This window comes from Rhinolophus hipposideros, assembly GCF_964194185.1.
Source record: "Rhinolophus hipposideros genome assembly, chromosome: 10".
Classification (NCBI taxonomy): domain Eukaryota; kingdom Metazoa; phylum Chordata; class Mammalia; order Chiroptera; family Rhinolophidae; genus Rhinolophus; species Rhinolophus hipposideros.
In genome coordinates, this window is record NC_138056.1 from 7,203,326 (window position 1) to 7,225,101 (window position 21,776).

The following is a 21,776-nucleotide window of genomic DNA, read 5'->3' on the forward strand; positions in this document are numbered from 1 at the left end:
CATTTTCCTGGGACACTGACAGAAGGCAGGAGTGGTGCCTTGAGGGAGGGGCCCTCTTTTCAGAAACAGCAGAGACCTCGGACTTCTGTGCCCCAGCCAATGCCCCACACACCCTGGGGCACCCTCTCCTCCCTGAGCTGCCGGGAACGGACCTGTGTCTGGGGCCACTGCAGGCCAAAGGGAGGGCCATCTTTACACAGACATGAAATTAAGGCTGGGAAAAATTTCTCTCCTGACCTCACGGTATGAGAAAATGATTCAAGTGGGAAAAGGGAGAAAAGGCTTGTTTTAGAATGAGATAGGTCCATGCCCCTTGGCCTCTCCCTGGGGCTCGAGAGTTGGGAGTCTCCATTTGGTGAGACTGTCCCTTTGGCCAGGCCATGGAGAGCCCGTGTCTCTTCTCCACTGCTCTCATGCAGCTGTTGTGCCCATTCCTTTCAAACCGCCCCATTCACTGAAGGCTGCCAGTAGCATCTTCTCATGTCCTGTGGGTGGCCAGCCCCAGGCCTGTCAGCCCCCGACTGCTGTTTAGTCTTGTCCTCCCGCCTTTGGCTTTTGTCAAAGCAGTTGAGGCCTTTTGAAAACACCGCTGTCAGGAGCTGGACCTCTTCTCGTCCTCCCTGTCCTCAGACCAGCATCTCTCCTTTGACATGGCTCTTGCTGGGTGCTGGACAGGTGGCACGTTGATGGATGGTGACCGGGGTCCCCCGAGTGCTGGGACGCAGGAGATACCCAAACCCCAGGCCCCTCTCCTCTCTTCTTTCCAGATTTGCTCTCATTGTTTCATCATTGTTGTAATCTCGTGGCTCGTCACACTGTTCTGTCAGTGGATAAATGATGACGGTGTTGACTCCAGAGGGAGGAAATAAAATCTTTACTCTTCTGAGGGCTCGGGTCAGTACCCTTTTGGAGGCTGGCACGTTCGGAGGGTGATCTGGGCTTCCATCTCCAGACCCACCCAAGGGTGGGCATGCTGAGTGTTCTGTATTTGGGGGTGCTGGCTGCCAGGGCTTTTCTGAGAATTTTCATGTCTTTTTCTGGGCTTTGTTTGAGCAGCCATGGAAACCATTAGGCCTAATCAGCTGATATTAACACAAAACAAAACCCCAAACCCATCCCTGTGCCAACCACCTGTCCCAGGAGGCAGCATAGAGCAAAGAGAAAGTCGCTACTGAGTGACTGAATGTGGGGCGGGGGGGGGGGGGAGATGAGGACACTGGCAGTCAAAAGAAGTTTCTCCATATCATTAGAAAGGAGTGTGGCTCAGCTCTGGCCAACCTGAGATAGGATCGAACTGAAAGTACCCCTTGCCCAGGGTCCCCCAGCCACCTGTCCAGGACAGACACACCTCCACCTTTAGGAACAGCGTCGTCCCCCACCCCACTCCCATCCCCAACACACTATGTCTACTTACTCAATGATTGCTAGGAGAAAACAATGTTTTCGCAACTCTATTGTCTCAGGAAATGGTATCAACTGACCCAAGAAGTACTGTAAGGACCATCTGTGTGGCTCTATCTACCGTCTGTATTTAGACATGACATAGATAGAGACAGACAGGTAGATAGTTGCCTCTCCAAGTGGCCGGGAAAGCCACAGCTTCCATGGGACTTCCACAGAGTATGGGGCATGGAATTGAAGAGGGTCTCAGGATAGGAAAAAGAAAGTTTGTTTTTTAATTGGCTATATCATTGTTCAAAGAATGCAAGGAAAGACGCAATATTTCTGAAAATCTGGAAGGGAAATGGTGTGGAAAGAACCAGGGAAGAGATTTCAGGACAATATCTCCATAGCAAAAGATCTTTTCTTCCCCCTCTCCTTTGTGAGGAGCCTGAAAATCTTCTATCACGTCTTTGCCAGCGAGCAGGCGGCAGTGAGAGCTGCGTGGGGGCTTCGCGTATCAGCTGCTTCTCTCTGACGGTCCTTTTATGACGGTCCTGAACAGAGCATGAGGCGTACACAGACGTTGTACAGGTAGTATCTTTCCAGTTCAGGAAAAGAAAAAACCCCGACCCAACCCTTACTGCAATATTATTTTTAGTTCTTCCCTCCCCAACTGGCATAATTTGGTATAACGTCAAATACTTCTCCTGCTTTCTATTCTTTAAAAAAAAATTTTTTTTTTCACTGTGGTGTTCTAGAAAATTGTCAACCCTCCCCAAACTGCTTTTTGCTGGGAAAGTTGTCGTGGAGTTTCTTTCCCCTGCTCTGTCGGACGGCAGCAGGCTGGGCAAAGCCATGGGGTCGCCACATCGGGAGGAGGCGGGAGCTGGGGCGGGCATACCCAGCGGGCCCTCATGTGTAGGAATAGTCTATGTCAGGGATGCCGCCGTCACGGTAGCCCCGGGTGGTGCCGTAGCCGATGGTGTGCGTGCCCTTGCAGAGGCTGCTGCCATTGGAGGGGAAGATGGTGTGGACCACGTACTCCTCTTTGGTGCCGTAAGGGTTAATGGGCAGCATTTGCAGCCCGGGGCCTCGGATTTCCAGGATGGAATTATCCTTCTTGGTCCCCGACTCCACATAGTCGTCCTTTTTCCGACTGCCCCGGTTGTAGGCCCGCTCCCGTGTCAGCAGCTCGCTGGCTCGGTGCACGTACCAGCAGATGGCCCCCAGTATCAGGAAGAGGAAGACGAGGGCCACGGCACCACCAATGATGCCCGCCAGGGGCAGGCCGGCCATGGGGTTGGCATTCTGCTCTTGGTTGAGCGTGGTGGTGGTTCCGTAGCTGTCCGCTGTCTCTGCCTTGGCACACACGGGTGTCTCGTTGGCCACGTAGGTGTTGCCAGTCTCCATGGTGACCATGCAGATGATATAGGTGGACTTGGGCTCCAGGGCCGTCAGCAAGTACTCTGTCTTGTCCCCTTGCACCAGGGTCTCCGTGATGGAGCCCACGGCCGGGCTGTGGCCCAGGCGCAGCCAGCTGAGCCGGAAGGAGGAGGCGGGGAGTGTGGCCTTCCATGTGATGTGGATGGAGTCTGCCGTCAGGGGCTTCACGTGGATAACCAGGGTCTTGGCGCCGTCGCCCGTGGCCATGGGGTAGTCAAGGTTGGAGTCAGGGAGGCGCAGTCCCGGCCTCTTGGCCTTGAGGGTGAAGAGTGAGCCCTGGGGTGTGGTGGCAGACGCGTGGTTGCCGGCCGTGGTCTTGGCAGCGGTGTTGGCGGCCCCACCCTGCGACCCGGTGTCAAAGCACTCGTCCATCTCACTGGTGATGTCCTTGATGGCCATGCCCCGGACCTTCTCGGGGCCCTGGCACATGAGGCCTCGAACGTTGACTACGGCCGCCCTTGCCTTCACCCAGTCCCGCAGCCACACGAGGTTACAGCCGCAGAACCAGGGGTTGTTCCGCAGCAGCAGCTGGGCCAGGTTCTCCAGGTCGTCGAATAGGCCGCGGGGCAGCGTGGTGAGGTTGTTGTTGGACAGGTCCAGGCGCTCCAGCTCATGCATCTTGGCCAGCGTGTTGTAGGGGATGTGGCTGATGGCGTTGTCCTGCAGGTAGAGCTTCTGCAGGTGGGCGCTGGGCAGGTTGAGGGGCGGGGCGGCCAGCGAATTGCGCACCAGCGAGAGCTCGGTGAGGTTGTGCAGGCGGCTGAAGGTGTCGTCGGCGATGCGTGGGTTGGCCAGCAGGTTGCCGTCCAGCACCAGGCGCCTCAGGCTGTCCAGGCCCTTGAAGGCGTGCAGCGGGATGGTGGAGATGCGGTTGTCGTCCAGCCGCAGCTCCTCCAGCGTGCGGGGCAGCCCCGAGGGGATGCTGCTCAGGTGGTTCCGGCTGAGGAAGAGCAGCTTGAGCCGCCTGCTGTCGGCGAAGGCGTCCTCCTCGATGCTGACGGTGGACACGGAGTTGTCGTCCAGGTGCAGCTTCTCCAGCAGCGGGACGCGGGCCAGCGAGTCCCTGGCGATGGCTCGCACATTGTTGTCCTGCAGGTGCAGCTCCCGCAGGGAGCGGGGCAGGTTGACGGGGAACTCGTCCAGGTTGTTCTCATACAGGTAGATGACGTGCACGTTGACCTTGGTCTTGAGGTCCTGGGGGATGCCCGCGTTGTTGATCTCGTTGTTCTGTAGGTACAGGGTGGTGGCATCGTCGGGGATGTCGGCGGGGATGGAGGTGAGTCCCCGGTCGTTGCAGTAGATGAAGCCATTGTCACAGCGGCACACCGAGGGGCAGGTGGTGCTGTCGATGACCTCCGTCAGGAAGGCGATAAGCCCGTAGCAGAGAAACAGCCAGTCCCGCAGGTCCATGGTGGCCGTGGTCATCACGACGGTGGCCGTGACAGTGGCGGCAGGCGTGGTGGTGGTGGTGGCGGTGGGGTGTGCCACCACCATGGTGGATGGCTGGGAAAGTCGGGTCTCACCTGATTTGGGGCCTCAACACCTGCAAGGAGCACAAGACACGTGCGGTGAGAGTGATTCGCGGTGCCCCTGTCTGCCACCAAGAGGTTGCTGCAGTCGGGGTCACAGGGCATAGGTCAAGCCTCCAGGCGCACGCACCAGGGCCCTCTCTGTGCCAATTTTACATCATACGTGATCGCTCGGGCCGAGGTCGGACTCTAAATCTCATCAGAAGCAAAGACGCTGCCCTGGAGCAGGATTCTGTGCCTCGGGTGGGGTTAATTTAGTGAGAGCCACGCCGCAGTTTCCGTTTCTTCTTTCAAGATCTCACGTTAAGCCAGTCTTTACAGCTAATGCTAAAAGTGGCTGGTCAATGTCGATGGGTTGGATTTAGGGTATGTTTTATGGATCCATTTCTCACTGGAACAGGGGACACACATCCCTGTCTGGCTTAGACCCAGGGTTTGAAGGGAAGGGTTGCTTCTGGGAGGCCTGCGAGCTCGAAAGGGGGGGCATCACTAGAACCTGCAAAAAAGAAGCTGCCAGCGTCGTCACTTGTGAGCAGTGGAGAGCGGGGAGCTTCATTGTCGGGTGTTAAAACATGTCCTGTTTGTCACTCGTGCATTTTATAGACAGAAGAAGAAGGTGTCGACAGAACTGCTTTCTCGTGTATTTACAGAAATCTCTTTTCATCAGAGGTGCCCTCCCTAGCTCTGTATTCCGTGTCATGTGGGAAATGATTACACACCTTGCCCCCTTTTCAAATCACGAAACTTTCAGCTATTTTGAAAAATATATGTATCTGTTTTCTTGCATTTAAAGAAATGAGACAAATAAAAGGAGGGAGGGGTCCATGCTCTGAGGGAATTGCTTGCAGGTGTAATTTCAGTTTTCACAAATGGAAAAATTGCAGCATAGATTTTTCTCGTATTATTTTACTGTTCATAGTGGTAAAAAAAATCAATTAAAGAGAAATTATCTTTCAACCTCAGTGGGGAAGGTGTCTTCATGCAGCCGGCAAAGGTCTGCTATATAATTCTAGATTCACGAAGGCTTTTCAGTTGGGACACAATGGCCTCTTGGAGTCTGAGCCGAGGCTCCCGCCTGGAGGGCAGCCCTGATGTGCAAAGCAGAATCGGCACTGCTTGCCAGAGGAGTCAGTGGGGGCCTCACTCCCATGCCCGAGGGACCAAGCGTCTCCATTTCTCAACCATGTCAAACCTTTCTTCCTTCTCTCTCTCTATTCCAGGACTGTTCCTCCCCATCTAGCAAACTACTCTTCATCCTTCAGGATCAGGCTCTAATGTCCCCTTCCTTTGCTAGGTTTCCTGATGCCAGATAAAGCTTTCTTCTGCTCCGTCCATGCTTCCATCCATCCCCCACTCATCCATCCAGCCATCCAACAGACCTTTACTGAACACCTACCGTGAGCCAGCCTGTTTTAGACACTTAGCAGTCCATTCTGGTGGGACAGTAGGTCACACGATAATAAAGATCTTGCCTAGAGCTTTATGAACACTTAAGTCATTTAATCCTCCCAGCAAACATGAGGTCAGAGCCCTTCTTATTCCCATTTAACAGATGAGAAAACTGAAGCTCGGAGATGTGAACTTACTCAAGACCAGTGAGAGGTGGTGAGGAGGAACCTAGGCCAGAATCTTGACCTCTAGGCTCACAGCCCTCGCTGCATGTCTGTGGGCTGCAGGTCGCACTGTTTGGTGACTGGTATTTTAATGTCCCTAACTACATTTCAGGTGCTGGAGGGTGGGGACCACGGGCCATGCCGGCCTGGTGTGGCTTGGCATCAGTGACCACCCAAGCCCGGAAGGGACTGAAAAAGCGGGAGCACCAGCTTGCTCCGCACACTCATGTCCCATTTGCATTTACGGGGGCCTTGCCCAGCCCGCAGCTCCAAGTCTTCCGGAGAGCACAGGCTTTGCTCCTGGCTAACGCACTAACCTCGCTCAGGGCCTCTTTGCGGCACAAAGCTTTGTCCATGAGGTAGACCCAAGGCAGGTCAGGGGCTGTCCAAGGACGCCTGGCTGGAAGCAAGTGAGAGCAAGAGGGAAGGGCGCGTGGCGTCTGCGCCTGGACCCAGAAGGGGAAGCCAGGGAAGGGGGCTGATGAGGCTGAGCCCAACACTCAGGCCCCTTCCCACCAGCACCCATTGCCCTGAGGTACTGGGGTCACTTGCCTGCTGCCTCAGAGCTCTGCCCCCAGTCCAGCCCATTCACACCTGTCCCTTGGACTGTGGAGTTGGTCTTTGCTTCCTGCACACTGAGCTCCCTGCCCTCTGCCGACTGGGGTGTCATCTCTGTTTCCCTGACCAGGCACCCTGGCCGTTCCTCTGCTCATCTCCTGTACAGAGCCTTGCACCCTGCTAGCCAGCCCGGCCCTGCCCTCAGCGGCATTGAGAGTCGTCTCGTACGGTCCAGGTGGAATATGAGCATACCAGGTTACCTGGCCTTTATCTGACCACTGACTCCCCCACCCTCCTTATATCTGGGACTGGGAAGGACACTGGCCCAGACGACAGGGCACACAGGCTCAAAGCAGGGGATGGTTGTGCAGCTCTAGGCGTGCTGGCCTTCAGAGGACAGGGATGAACCCAGGTATGAGCAGGATCCCTCCAGCCGGGCCTCACCCCCCACCCCCTTCACAGGCACGTGTTTGAACCTGTGCCCGCCTGTCACAATCACACGGTCCTCTGTCCTGTTATACAGCCGAGCAGCCTATGGCTCGGGCCTGTCCAGGGTCACAGCTGCACGTCTCTCTGCGCCTTCCTCTGCCAGGAGTCAGAACCACGAAGGTTATAGAGCCTGCAGGTGCTGTCTCAAGCTGCTTGTGAGCAGAGTCAGGGCCAGACAGGTGCAGGCCTGCCCAAAGGCCACCTCGTCTCAGTCTCAGGGATCAAGTCCAAACCCAGGAGAGCCTCTGCCTGGGCCCCCAGCAAAAGGCCAGAGGCACACTCGCCTTGGTCTGTCAACGCTGAGTCCTGGCACAAAGAAGTGGGTGGCTCCTGGGCTCGGCCTTTCCCGGCCAGTGTCCTGAGCAGGGGCAGGCTTGTTAAGGCCAAAGGCAAGGCCAGCCACTGCCTTCTCTGGCATGGACATCAGTTCCCGGTGCTTGCTCAGCTCACGGCCACAGCCCTCAGCCTCCAGAGGCCCTGGCATCATAATACAGTGTAAATTGCACCTTTCAGAGATGCCTGATGGATAACCAAGAAGCACTTGGGAGGCAGGGACCCAAGGCCTTTCCGTTCCTCTGTCTGTGGGTCTCATCCATCTTGGCTCAAGTCTCCCCTGCCACCCCTTCCTCAAGGCCTCCAATGCTGAGCCTCTGGCTCCGGAAAAGCAAGGCAGGGCCTGGGGTGGGGAGGAAGGAGCACGCCTTGCCGGAGGAGCCCATTAATTGCCCGGGTGCCAGGCAGGCTTTTTATTCTCTTGTTGTGTGTTTGATGGTTTATGTGGCTGTAAAATTAAACCTGGTAAGTCGCCCGTCTTTTACGGGGTCACTTGTTGCACGAATCCTGCCGACTTCAGCATGGTGTCAGCTCCATGCCTGACAGCAAGATTCTTGGTATGGCGTGGGGGAATGGGGGCGGGGAGCAGTGAGGGTCTCCCACTGGAGGTATCTTGACCCCTGTTAGCTGAGAGCGTACCTGGGGCATCGTTCTTGGCATTCTCCATTAGTCACTAGCTCCCGCCATCTTCCAGGACAGAGAAACCTGGGTTTGAGTCCTGCCTCTGCCACTTCCAGGCTGTGTGATCTTGAGCAAGTTACTTTCCCTTTCTGAGCTTCAGATTTCTCAGCTATGAATGTGGTCACAATAATTCCCCTTACAGAGGAACTTACTAGTTAGGATTCAATGAAATAATATGTGTGAAGTACCCCCTTTCAGATGCCACCTGTATATGACATACGCATGAGGTTGACAATCTGCTGTAATTCTCCAACTGCTCTAGGCACATTGGCCTAGGTTCTGTGTTAACTGCTTGTCGCTTTCCTCTGCTCTCCGTGGCCCCTTTCTCACTCCCCTGCTCCTTCTTCACTCCTCTGCCCCTGCGGTGCCTCCAGGGTAGACTGGGAGCCTGTAGGCCATGCCGCTTCCTGGCAGGACTCTCTGTCCATAGCTGTGACCCTGGGTCCTCCCCACCTCACACTGGGCATCCCCTCCCCCTAAGCTAGGGTGGAAGTACTGACCCTACATCTGGACCCACAGAGCTGGCCCAGCAGCACCAAGCCCCTCCTGTGTGGCCCCAGCTTGTTCCAGCCCCTCCCTCATCAAGGGCATGGGCCCAGGGAGGGGGTGTGAGTGGGTTGGGCCTCCTGGAATTCTGAGACACAGCCCACCCCTGGTTCCTGAGGCCCCACGCTCCCTTGTGCTCCCTCTGGGCCTTTGCACGTGCTGTTCCGCTCCTTGGACATCAACATACCCTTCCCTGTTTGGGCCTTGCCAGGCCAGCTTCTACTCCTCCCCAGGCCTCAGCTTAGACATCCCCTCCATGAAGCTTGCCCTGACCCTCCACAAGGCTGAGTCCATGCCTGGCTCTGCTACCATACCCACTTGACTGGTGGTAGTAGGTGCTAAGTAAGATCTGTAAATATCCACCAACTGGGTAGAGGCAGCTCCCTGTTGGAGACGCTAGGCCTTCTGGCGCTCTGCCCTGGTATCCTCCCCAGATCCCATCGAGCTGGACTGTCAGAGCGAGAGCAACAAGCTGGGGGCTGCACGCCACGGCCCTCAGGCCCTTCTAACCCTGCTACACAACTTTACTCTTGGTCTGTCTACTGGTGCCATTGAGAACTTGTAATGCATGGGGGGTGGGGGGTGGGGGTGGGGATTCTTTTAAAACCGAAAGTTAATTATTTTTCTAATTTCATGCTGCATGCATTATGCATCAGCAGTTATCACTGGCAGTAATTGCAGGCAGGTATGCAAATCCACTAAAAATGTACCTCCATCTCACCTCCCCTTGTAGGCTGTCTGGGCGGTGCCTGCTGCCCAGATATCCTGAACTTCGGGGGATGCAAATCACCTTAAAAACCAAGACTTTCAAATCGGGTCTTAGGAGGTTAATTATATTGATAATAGTGTTTGATATTAAACTGTTCAGGGCCAGGAGCGGGGGAAATGAGAGAGACACGTGTAATTTTGTGTCTTTCTCTGCCTGCATTATTTAATAAGATGTTTCTGCACCTGATATTTTCGTTTGTGTGCATTTTTAGTAAAGGTGCCTAGGCTGAGACGTAATTCCTTTTGGGAAGGAAAAAGGAGAGGCTGGGGAATTTCAGAAGGTAGCAGACAGGCCTGAGGACTTTTATTCTGGAGGGCCAGGAGGAAGGGCACCACAGAGGAAGGACAGCCCCAGAGAACAGGGCAGGCAGGGGTCCCCCCCCCCCCCCAGCCAGCGGGATCCTGGCAGCCAGGGGCCGAGAGAGCAGGGTTACCCAGAAAGACAGAAAGACGGGCTGGAGATACTTACTTATAATAAAGCACAGGCTTAGAGCTGGGGGTGGGGGGCCCTGATGCTGGGGGGGATCCTCCTATTTATTTATCACGAGTCAGGTGTCCAACCCCTCCCTCTAGAAGGTAAACTCCTGGGAGTCACGATATGTGCTATCTTGTTGATCAGCCTAGCATGGAGCCTGGTAGGAGGTGCTCATAAACATGATGAATGAATGAACGAACGAACGAACGAACGGAGCCAAAAGGGAGGCCCCAGAATCTGAATGTCAGGACTGGGCAGCAGGAGAGAAGAGGGAAGCTGGCCTTCCTTCAGCCCCACCCCAGGAGATAACAATAAGCCCGCTCCCTTACCATGGTGGCCCAGAGAGGCGAACGGACTCGTCTGAATTGTTGAGTGGGTGGTGCAGGAGCCGGACACAAATCCAGACCTTGGACTACTGTCTAGTGCTCTTACCTGATCCTCTCAGCTGCCCGGTGGGGCCTCCCCAGCCTGGGAGGTAGCAACTCCGGGAAGACCCCTGCTGTCCTCACCCATCTCCTCTGCTATGGGGTAGTCAGCCTGGCACTGCCCAGCTGCAGGCCCGCCTCAAGGCATCAGAGGCTGGCCCCACTTTCTTAGAGATGGTCCCTTCCCTCCCACCCCCACAGAAACGTACAGGGTAGTACAGCCTGCGCAGGCCCCTGGACTCAGGGAGGGAGAGGATCTCAGAGATCACCCACTTTTTATAAAGGAGGAAAAACTCAAGGCCAGAGCAGGAAGGCCTGGCCCAGGGCATAGCGAACAGCCCGCCTCAGACAGCACTCTCCCCGCCCGCCTCCTCCGGCCTTGGCACTGAGCTCAAACCCTTTCCCGAGGTTGGCATGGCATGTGATGATGGACAGTGTCTGGCAGAAGCAGGGCCCCCCACCAGTGGGTCTGCAGCCCCTCTGGCGCTGCGTAGCTGCTCAGCCTGAGTGCCTGCTGTATGCTGGGCCCTTCACAACCTCTTGTCCTTTCCTGCTGGCCACTGCCCTCTGGAGCCCATGGCCCCAGTGCACAGAGGGGAGCACACTCAGGGAGGGGAAGGGACGTGCCCAAGGTCACACCTCTCACAACTGGAGGGCCAGGGCGCCAACCCATATCTGACTGGCCCCACAGCCCAATTTTGAGGCAGAGCTGGCCACTGAGCAGATTTTCCATGAATATTTCGGGTGTAAGCCTGGGGAACCATAACTGGCTACTCCCTCCAGCATGGCCTCAGCCCCAGGAATGAGCCCTCAACCTCTTCTAGGGCCTGGGAGGAGAGTAGGGACAAGTGGCAGGTGAGTGGAGAGGCCAGCGGGCAGGGGCACTGCTACCGGGCTGGTGCCTTTCTAATAAATAACAGCAAATAGTCCATCTGCAGGGCATCTTTCACGCCGGTGGCTAATAACACGCTATTAGTGCCCCTGCAGACGCGTTCATGCCGGGCGGCGCTGACGAATGTCCCAGCCCGGGTGCAGTCATAAATCAGCCCCCCTCTCAGGGAAGCGCACAGGGAAGTGTCATTTTCCATCTTGGTAATGAATTGGGGCTTCCCTGCCTGGCCCAGGGTACTGCCTTCGCTCCTAGTTGCCTGGGATTTGTGTTTGGGGAGGTCCAAGCCCTCCCTCCTTGCTTCTGGGGAGCCTGAGAGGACTGGGCCTCAGCCCCAGGCAGGACCCTGCCCCTCACTGGACCCAACCCTGGCAGTTCCTTTAATGTTGTCTTAGAGGGAGCACTCACGGCCTGCTGTGTGACCTTAGGGCACTCCCTGCCCTTCTCTGGGCCCCACATACCACTCTCACCAACAAAAGGGCTGAACTGGAAGCCAGAACAGATGATGCCCCAAGGCCAACAGGAGCAGGGCCTTGGCTGGTGGCTTTGGATCAACCCTACTCTGAGTCCTCCTGGCCAGGGCTGAGGTCACCAAAGGTCCTTCCTCCCTAAGACCTCATTGCTGACCCCTTTGCACATAACTCAGAGTGAGACCTTCCTCCGAGGACAAGGGGCCCGGCGTGATGGGTGGGGTGCAGCAGTTTACTCTGTGAAAGTCCACTCCGCTAAACTCTGGGACCATGCGCCCTGGAGTACAGCCCAGCAGCCTGGGGGCCACCACATAGCAAATGTCCCCTCCCCTGGCAAGCAGAACCCTCTAGTTGCCTGAATGTCACGTGAGGGGTGGATGGGATAGAGCTGCAGACCTGGGGAGCTCCGTGAGGCCCCAGTGCCACCCAGCCCGGGAAGGGACAGCTCCAGCTGTCTCGAGCCACGTATGCCCTCTGGGCACAAGGAGCCTCTGGGCCTTCCTGCCACTGGAGCCCTTCGCCGCCCACCTTACCTCCTTCACTGCAGCTCTGGAGCCGGCTGGGTCTTGCTGGGGTCACTGGTCTGGATGCTGTGCTCAGGTCCAGGGGGCCTGGGCCGTGCTCACATTGCGGCCAGTGGCCGTGGCACTTAGGGTGCAGACTGCAGACCTAGGAAGCTGGGAGGCGCTGGGGATGCCCCGGGGTGCAGGGAAGGGGTCCTGTGCTTGCTCTGCTGGGCTCCTCGCCGTCAGACGTGGCTGCGGGTGGGGGGCACCCTCCGCGCCCCAGGCCTTGTGCACTGCTGGCCTCTCTCCCGAAACGTGGGGCCTGCAGAGGCGTCCGCCTGCAGCCCTGGGACTCCTGTGCGTGGCCTGAGCGTGTTCTGGGCCCCTGCTCCCCAGGCATGCCCTATGGCCTGGCGCCCATCCCGGGAGCTTGGCCTCTCGCTGCCCTCTTTCAACTTTCACCCTTTTGTCTGTTGGCCGCCACCTCCTCTTCCGAAAGGCTTCTGTGTGGCTTTTACCCCCTTTTCTTTACCAAGTTTCTTTTTTTTCTTTAATCCTTTTAAATCACTTGGCAGAATGGGCTCCAGTACAGAGAGTGTTCTTGTGTGACAGAGCTGAGAGGGAGCCACTCTCCAAAGAATCGGTATTCCTGCCACTCAGGCTGCGTCTCCGGGGGGACCGAGGGGGTCCATTACCGCTGAGGAGTTCAGATGTTCACCGCGGGGCTGAGCTGCTGACATGCGCTGCTGAGCTGTCAGGCCCCACAGGCCCCTTTTTGGGAAGATGCTTGGGGTGGGGGTGGTAGGGGCTCAGTCCCGCTTGGCTGCACCTGTTTGTAGAGAGGTTTTGTTGCTGGGGAGGTAAGGGGGGGACAGGTTATTCCTGCTTCACCCCCTGGTCTTGTCTGTCCAAAAAGGAGTCCTTTTCACCCACTGCTGCCTCCTCACCTGTCAAAACAATACGCGTGATTAAGCCCCCGGTTATTAGTAGCCTGGGCTGTAGCCCCTCCTCCCATCCTCCCATCCCTGGAACCTGTTTCTTGGACGCCACTTTCCCATGAGCTGGGAGGGGGCTGACATTATTCTCTGCTACCTCCCTTCTCTTTTCAAATCCAGATAACAAACAGCTGGCCATGTGCAGCCCCCTTCCTCGCAGTGCCCTGGTTCCCCTTCTCCTGGGGGTGGGAGGACTGGGAACAGAAAAAGGAAGTTCTGAGAGCTCCTGGCCCTGCAGGGGCCGCCCGCCGGCCCAGAGCTGGCTCCGCGTCCCCCCAGCACCTGCTCCTCTTGCTAATGTCATTCAAAAGATTCAACTGGGCCACCGTGGCCTCGGCTTCCAGAACAAGCACTGCCTTTCCCCTCCATGGGAAGCAGGAGCATCAGGGAACCAGGGAAGTTGTGTCTCTCCCTCCCTCCTGTGACCCTAGGTCGGGTCAGCGCTCCACATCCCCAGCTGCCTTCCCACAGAGACCAGGGCGCAGGGCCGGCTATTGGCTGCCTAGAGCCCTCCATTGCCTCTCATTAGTGTGGCGTGTTGAGGGCCCCGTGTCCCGGTGTCCGTACTCCCCCTGCAGGAGCCCCTCTTTGGAAAAGGGCTTTCATTACACATCTGAAAGTGTCAGCTCTGGTTTGAAATCGGATCCAGATGGGCTCAGCTGCATCTGGGCACTTTTCTTTGTAGGGCCGAAGGTGGCTGGTTTGAGAAATGCTTGTTGTCTGGGGCTGTTCCAAATAAAATCAAGGATTTTTAGAGTGCCTGTTTTAATAAGGCCAGAACCCAGGCTGGGGGCTCACTGGGCGCGGGGTGCTCGGCCGGGTGGGGAGTGCCTCCAGGAAGAGCGGCAGGTGTGGCCAGGTGGAGTGCCCGCTGAGGCCGAGGGGTTGACAGGACAGCAGGGAGGCTTTGGGACGAGCTTCCCCAGGAGCAGGGAAGTTGAAGAACCAGCCAGCCCCAGGGGGCATCCGTCCAGAGTGACCAGAACCTGGTAAATAGTTGAGGTGGGAACAGGCAGGTGGTGTGCGGCCCCCTGGGAAGAGGCAGGGTGGGGGTAGACAGGAGGGCAGAACCCCCACATGAGGGGTGATGCTGGGCTCCAGCATGGGCTCTTATTGCTATTACACCCGTGGGATTTCATCCAATTCTAAATTGTAATTTCTCTATGAAAGAGAGAGATGGAAAGAATCCAATGAGGTCATCTGCTTCCCTGACTGGGGCGAGGAAATTGTTTTATACCGCCGGGGGTGGGGGCAGAGGCAGCAGTGTCCTCGGAGCCCAGAGGCTCCCGCCAGGCATGGCCTCTGGTCCCCCAAGACAGAGAGACACTACCTGAGTTCTCCTTTCGAAATTATGATCCAGGAAGGCAGCTTCATCCTGCTGGCGTCAGGCCCTGCTCACGGCCCTCAGGCTCAGGGCAGCGCTCCTGCGGCGGCCTCCGAGGCCGCACAAGGCCTGGCCCTGCCCACTCTACTGGCCTTGTCTCCTATCACTTCCCCCAACACCCCGAACTGGATCCCGCTGGGTCCTGCCCCAAGCTGTTCCCCTCCTGCAAGAATCTATCCAACATCACCCCTCACCTCCTGCATTCAGTTGCCTTACTCTCTCTGTGTGTGGTCGCACAAACCATGACAGCAGTGACAGTATCTTGCAAAGAATTGTCTCCCTGGTTCAAGGCAGGGGCCGCATCTGCCTGACTGAGGCTGATCACGGAGACAGCGCCTGGCTCAGTGCCTTCCACATAGTAGGTGCCTAATAAATGCACTCAGGGAACACCCTACTCTGCTTCTTCATTTAGAAAACCAAGGGGCCAAGCAAGGCTCAGGCTAGTCTAGCTTTGTACATCCTGGGTCTGCCTTCCATGCTGCCCACTCTCCCCGCGCTGCCCCAGCCTTCCCTGGGGCCCTGCAAAGCCTCCTGGGAGCCCCAGGCACACTGCATGTCCTAGACCCCACTGAGGCTACTGGGCTTCCTGAGTGTTTCTGCCTTGGGTGAGTGGCTGCCTCTCGGGCATCTTGGGTGTGTTTTGTATTCCAAGGTCAGCCTGGCGGGGAGGTGTGAGTCTTTGCACATGTGGGTGCGTCATGATGACTGGTAGTGCATTTGCCTCCCGCATTCACTGAGTCCATGAATAAATATGTACATTTGCCTTTTGGCAAACACCTACCATCAGAGCCATCGAGTCCCCGGTAGGCACGTGATTGGATTGAGTAAGCTGAAACCACACAGTGCAAAGGAAGTTAGTGGTGGCATGCGGACTTTCCATGTGGTCAAATTGGCCAAGGACGAAATGAATCTGTGGGGTCCCAAGGGTTCAGTAACTGCTTGTGGGCACTCTCCCCACAAGACCGCCACTGCTCCCCCTGACCTCGCCTCGCCTTTTCCAGTTCCCACAGGCTCCAGGTCTGGTCTTTGTGTTTGGGAGCCAAAGAACCACTCTTTGGGTCAACATAATAAAAGCTTCCATTTGTAACTGCTTGAGACGCTTACACGGTTTTACTTTTTGTTATAAATAACAACATCATAACTGTATTAAAAGAAATTTGAAAGGGGGGAAAGAAAGCCAAGTGTACAATCCCACGTCTCTACACCACTCTGCGTTTTGGCTACATCTGCCCGTACATGTGCGCCATTTACCAAGGGCCAGTGTACGTGATCCTTTTCCAGATCATTTCTGCTTTGCCGTCTGCCCTGAGCCCTGGACAATCCACCATGGCTGGCAGAGCAGGGAGGACCATCCCGCTGTGCACGTGCAGTGACACGAGAGGGGGACGTATCCAAGGTTGTGTGACCTACATGACAGCCAGAGTCTCCACCCCAGGCCCAGTCCCTTCTATTGCACATCAGCAAGTCTTAGCACAACAGAAACACACCGTCAACCGAACACCAGGTGGCCCCTGGGCCCACTGCACAGAGAAACCTTGGGTTGCTCCTGAGGCCCTCTCATGCAGTCATCCATCCATCCATTCCTCCTATCTCCCTCCATCCATCCATCTACCTGTCCATCTGTACCTCCTTCCCTCCCTCCTTCCCTCCCTCTATCCATCTACCTGTCCATCTTTCCATCCATCTGTCCATCTCTCCATCCATCCAGAAAATGTACTGAGTCCAGCCATGCTCCCAGTGCCATGCAAGACACTGGGAGCTAAAGAGGAGCCCCTGTCCTTCAGGAGCTCACGGTCCAGTGGAGAGGCCACAGTGTGAGACACACAGGGCGTTATGGGAGCAAAAAGTCCAGCCTGGGGGAAGGTATGGATCACAGAGGGCTTCCTGGAGAAGGTGACCCTGTGCTGTGGGTTCAGGGGTCCTCCAGACTCCCCTGTCATAATAGTCACATGTGAGCTCAGTGGCGAGCTCGAGTGGTGCAGGTGTGGCCGGTTTCCCCTGACCCCGTGTCCGTTTCCAGAGGCACTGCCCCACCTTGGGACCTCAGAGCTCCCCTTGCAGTGGAAATACTCTTCATCGTGTCAACTCCTAGCTGACTGAAAGATCACTCCTCACTGATATTATTTTCTATATTAGCAATTAGCCCTCCTGCTTCATTTCAACCTATGGCTCTTAGGACGGATTTTTATGTCTGTGTCATTAATCAGACGCCTGGGGTGTGCTTCTGGAAACCAGGTGGGCTTTATGGTTGGTGACTTAGCCAAGTGGCATTTTAAATGAACACCGCGCCCGCCCCCTCCCTAGGCAAAGAGAGCAGTCTTTAGACCATTGTAAGCAGGTCAAAGCTGGCAAGCGCTAGGAGACCCAGGGTTTTCTTTTCATTTTGGACTTCCAGGCTGAGGTCAGCATCTGTATCTGACCTTTATAGATGAAAAGGCTCTTTATGACTCAAATCTGGAGCTTGTTCCGTGGCTGCTGACTTCCTCCCACCAGATGGCCATCCACAGGGCCTGTTCCTTCTCCCCCACAGCAGTGTGTGGGTCATTCCTCTCGTGCTAGCATGCACCTGAGGGCTGTCACAACCATGTTCCCTCTCTCTGGGGGGCAGAGGGCTGGGGGCCAGGGTAATAGGGAGAGCTTTTCCATTTGGGAGTGTGGACTGTTCGTGTAACAGTGTCAGCACAGCAGGGAGTGGGGCAGGAAGGGCATTTCAGGCTGAGGGAACAGCATACGCAAAGGCTCAGAGGTGGGAAGGTTTACTGCAGTGAGAAGGCTGGGGTCCCAAAGCTCTGAGTTAGTGGAATGTAGTGATGTGAGCTTAAGTGAAAGATGGGATTCTGGCCTTGGGGGGAGTTTTGAATGCCCTGCTGAGGGGCCTGTCTTCATACTGAGGGCATTGGGGAGCCAGCAAGCGTGCCGGGCAGAGAGGGGCATGACCAGGTCTGCAATTTAGAAAGATCACACTGGCTGCCATGTGGAGAACTGGAGGGTGCTGGGGTACATGGGAGGGGAAGCTGGGACAGTGTTCCCAGGAGCAGGGGTGGTAGCCAGGGCTGGGGGGTGGGAGCAGTGGGTTGAGGGGAAGGGGCTGACTGCGAGGCTTCCCCAAAGACAAGCCTGGGGCTAAGTAGGTCCCTCCCCTTTCTCTTTCTCACCCGAGGGTGGCCGAGTGCGCCCGTGAGCACCACAGCTGTGGGTTCTAGGTGCCGAGGGCAGGGGCAGCTAGAAGGCCTCGGGAGGGGGTGTGCTGGAGTCACCAGTCCTTCCTCCTACACTGCGAGACGAGACGAGAAGAGACCTCCCCCCTGCCCCCTTCTCACTCGCTCTGGCCCCCAGGCTCAGCACCACCGCAGCACCGCACCCACATGGCGGGTGAGAAGGGGAGGAGGCGAGAGAGCCTGCATAACGCAGTGTGAACCCTCCAAGCCTCCATGCTGCTAATTAAACTGTTTCCTGACAAAACCCAGACTTTTGGGGATGGGTGTGCATGCAAGTGTGTGAGCCAGTCCGTGGGTGGCTTTAGGAGCCCATGTTGCTGGGCCAGTAAGCCTGGGCCACTGCCAGCACCCACTCTCAGAGACAGACCATTGGGAACCTGGGTGGGCAGTGCCCAGAGCAGAGCAGCCAATAGCTCCAGGGGCCCAGGGGGCAGCTCTTCTTAAACAGGGGGAAAAACTGTGGGACTTCTGCCATGACGAGATGTCCCTCTTCCTCTCCCTCCCTACGTGTGTGGGTTGGAGCTAGGACCTGGGGAGCAAGGACAGTCATATAGCTGGAGGTGGCCTGGGAATTCACTCCCATGCTCTGATGCTGGGATGGCCGAGCAGCCCAGGGGCCGAATCTGCCTCGACTGTTGGCATCTGCCCACCCACTGGGCCCAGCAGTCCCTTCATGCGCTATCTGGGCGATCCGGAGGCTTGGCCCCACCAGTTTAGGGTGCTGCCCCCACGGTGCAGCCAAGTTCTCCCCGGGGCCTCTGTGAGACAGAGGAGCGTGCGGGCAGGCGTCTGGAGAGCCCTCCTGCTCCTAGAGTGCTCTCGAGCCTTTGACCTCTCCTCTCAGCAAGGGTGGTGGCAAGACAAACTCCAGAGCCTGGTGAGCTGCGAGAGTCGGTGCGGGGGCAAGGCCAGCCAGGGGCAGCTGGCGCCCAGCCTCTGGAGGGGGCAGGCTGCGAGGCAGCTGCCGGCAGCCCTGCCACTGAGAGGGGACAGAGGAGGTGTGGGGGCTCCCAGCCCTCCACAAGCCTGCCTCTCGGCCCACAGGGAGAGGCACAGTGGCCAGAGCTTGCCCACACATGATAGGGGCAGGAGTGGCAGGCCCAGGCCTGCTCGTGCTTTGGCCCCTGCCAGCTGGTTCCCAGGAAGGAGGCCACCTGCTAGCCGGACCCCACCCAACAGGGCTGCTGTCGCTCAGCTCCTGCACAAGAGGGCCTGTGTCTAGCCCAGGGAGGGGTGTCAGTAATGGTGGTTCTGGTGCCACCAGTGAAGGCTGTACCTTTCTCAGGAAACTGGCCTGATTTTGCCGGCAGAATGGTGGCTATGCATTCCTCATTCCTCACCCGAAGCTAAAGTGGGCAGTGGAAGCCTGGAGGCAGAAGACCTGGTTCCCTCCTGGCCACCCTGGCTCTGCATGCTTTCCCACCGGGCCCTGCTCACAGGGTGTCAGCTCCCCTCCTCCGCCACCCCCTTCCCTCAGTACATTCCCCAGCCTCAGATTCTTTCAGGAGCCCTACATCCTACAGACACAGGAAGGTGCCAGGGTCTTGGGGACCATCAGCACCCTCTCCAGACACGTCCTCCTTAGACCTCTGCCACTGACCAGTCAAAGCCACAAGCTGGGGATTCCAGGCCACACACCTGTGTCCTCCAAGTTACCCAGGTGCAGCTCGGGGGACCTGCCTTTCCTTCTAGGAGTGTCCACTTCCCTCCCACCAGCTGTGCCAGCCTCTGGCCCCCAGGGACAGTTGCCTTCTTGCCCAGCTCCCCCATCTCTCTGGCTTCCTTACACCAGCACAAGCCCGTGCCAAGGGATTTTCGCCTCCGTGTTGGAAATCTCCCATTCCCTCCCCTCTTTCCCGTAAACACGCTCTCTGGCCGGGAGCAGCCCTGCACACCCGGGCCCCGTGGCCAGACTTTGCTAATATTTACAGTGAGTGGCTCAGGAAGCTATTAGCTTCCTTTTCTTGTTGTTAATTGAAAGAGGAGAAAATGGTTGTAACACTTCAAAAGGACTTAAAGCACAGTCTGAGAGACCCGATGAATGGGGAGGAAGGGAAAAAAGAGAGAGATACTATTTTAAATAAATAAAGGAAGCCCACACCCCACGCGAGGGTGGACGGATGCGCCTTCTCCATCTGCAGACGCCTGGCTTTCCTCTGAGGTGTCCTCGTTGTCACTCATTGTGTATTTTCCTTTTCATTTGGGAGCCTGCCTTAAGGAAAGAGGGAGGGGAAGAAAGGATTTTCAGAGCACTTTTGTTAATAACGAGACTCTTTGAAGCTGTGGCTAGCCAGGCCCCTGGTGCCTTCGCTCCTGGAGCTCATGGACCTGGCTTTGCCCATCAGCCGCAGGCCCCGGAGCTCCCCTGACCTGTCACCACCAACACACAGGCACTTGCCTCCTAGGATGCAGGCCCAGACAGTGCGTTGGGCTAAAGCAATTCCCAGGCCCCTGACCTAGGTGTGAGCTCAAGGAACCATTCAGGTTCAGTCTCCCCATGGCCTCCAGGGACAGCCAAGAATGCAGTGGCCACGATGGGGACTGGGGGCTTCCTGGATCCTGATAGACAAGGAGCTAGAGGTCCAGCATTGCCAGGTCTCTGGCCTCTGCAGTCGGCCTCCCCGAGCCACTTTTCCTAGAAAGAAGTGACCCTCCCTGCTGTACCTGGAATCTGCCCCATGTTGTAAGGGACCAACAGCTGTGCTAGTCTCACTGTGGTCAGATAGGGCAGATTGGGTGACTCAAAAGGTCTTCACTCCGGGAGCCTGCCATTCAGTTCTGGCTGACAAGTGTCCCCTCCTCCAGGAAGACCTCCCTGATCTCCCTTGTTCCAAGCCTACGTTAGAATGTTCCGGGGATCCCGCTCTTTATCAACCTGGTCTTGTGTTTACAGAGCAAGGTGGCTGACTGAACCATATTGTTGCTGGATAGGCTGCATAAAGTAGGGACAAACTGCACATCAAAGGAGGTCTTCTCCACCCTGCCCCCCTCCCTGCTTCTGCCCTGGTCAGAGCAAACAGGAATCCTCTTCAGTCTGGACCCCACAAGACGCACAGCCACACTGCAGGGCGGGAGGCTTGGGGGGGTGAGAAGTGCTCAGGGCAGTGATGGAGCAGGTGTGGGGCTATTCGAGGAGGAGAGTGGTCCCCTGTCCTCGGTTTTCTGGACAGTTGACCTAGAAAGGGAAGACCGACCTGCCTGGGAGGCCCAGGACCTAGAAGGACCACGAAGGATATACTGGGAAGGGTTCAGTTAAGGAAGAAATCTGTAACAGGCAGAGATGCCCGAAGGTGGGCTAGGCTGCCATTGCCAGGGCCGCGTAGGTCAGAGGGGGAAAGGCCATTTGGCAGAGAGGTCAGATGAAGGTGAACACACCAAGTGGGGCCCAGATGACCCAGGCTTCCTTCCCATAGGCCTGCTCATTCAGCCATGTTGTCACCTCCTTTGGCTAACCCCCCTCATCTCCAGCCGCCTCCTCAGGGCTCCCCCACCCCCAGTTCTTACGGGCAAGGCCTGTGTCAACAGCAGTGACAGCAACCACAGCTACCACAACTGAGTTCTGACGATGGCCCAGGCACAGAGCTGAGTGCTTGATGTGGGTAACAATACAACAATGGCGGTAGCAGCCCTATGTTCAGGCGGAGGTATCACCACACCGAACCCACAGACACTATTACTGCCATTCAGTTTTCCACCTGAGGCAACAGAGCTACGCAGGATCTTGCCCAAGGTCACACAGTGTGTCCACCACAGAGCCCGAACGCAAACCCACTCTCTTCTCAGCTCTGTGCCCACAGCAGCAGCTCCCGGGTGGGCAGGGACTAGCGGGCTATGCTCAGATGGAGACGCTGGGGACTGGAGCGTCCTCCACAGGTTCCCACATGAGCATGGTAAAGGCTCTGAGAAGTCCTGCCTCAAACACACCAGCTTAACCCTGTCCACTTCAGTGGTTACCTGTTAACCTCCCAGGATTGGCGGGTTCCTCAAAGTAGGCTTTGGGAGGTGCCTTATGATGGTCAGGCATCCGCTTAACCAGTCTTTGGTAAGTGCCTGCTGTGTGCCGAGCAGTGG

The 21,776-nt window shown here is 56.7% G+C and overlaps 2 protein-coding genes across 6 annotated transcripts in view; one reads left to right on the forward strand and one right to left on the reverse strand.

Moving 5' to 3' along the window:
• Window positions 1-21,776, forward strand: part of MACROD1 (mono-ADP ribosylhydrolase 1) — a 138,580-nt gene that overhangs the window by 37,981 nt on the left and 78,823 nt on the right. The window lies entirely within an intron of this gene.
• On the reverse strand, window positions 1,662-12,275 carry FLRT1 (fibronectin leucine rich transmembrane protein 1). Its single transcript, XM_081064472.1, has 2 exons — window positions 12,136-12,275; window positions 1,662-4,369 (listed from the first exon to the last, which is right to left on the reverse strand). Exon 2 carries the CDS (start codon window positions 4,318-4,320, stop codon window positions 2,296-2,298), a length of 2,025 nt encoding a protein of 674 aa, XP_080920598.1. The 5' UTR covers window positions 4,321-4,369; window positions 12,136-12,275; the 3' UTR covers window positions 1,662-2,295.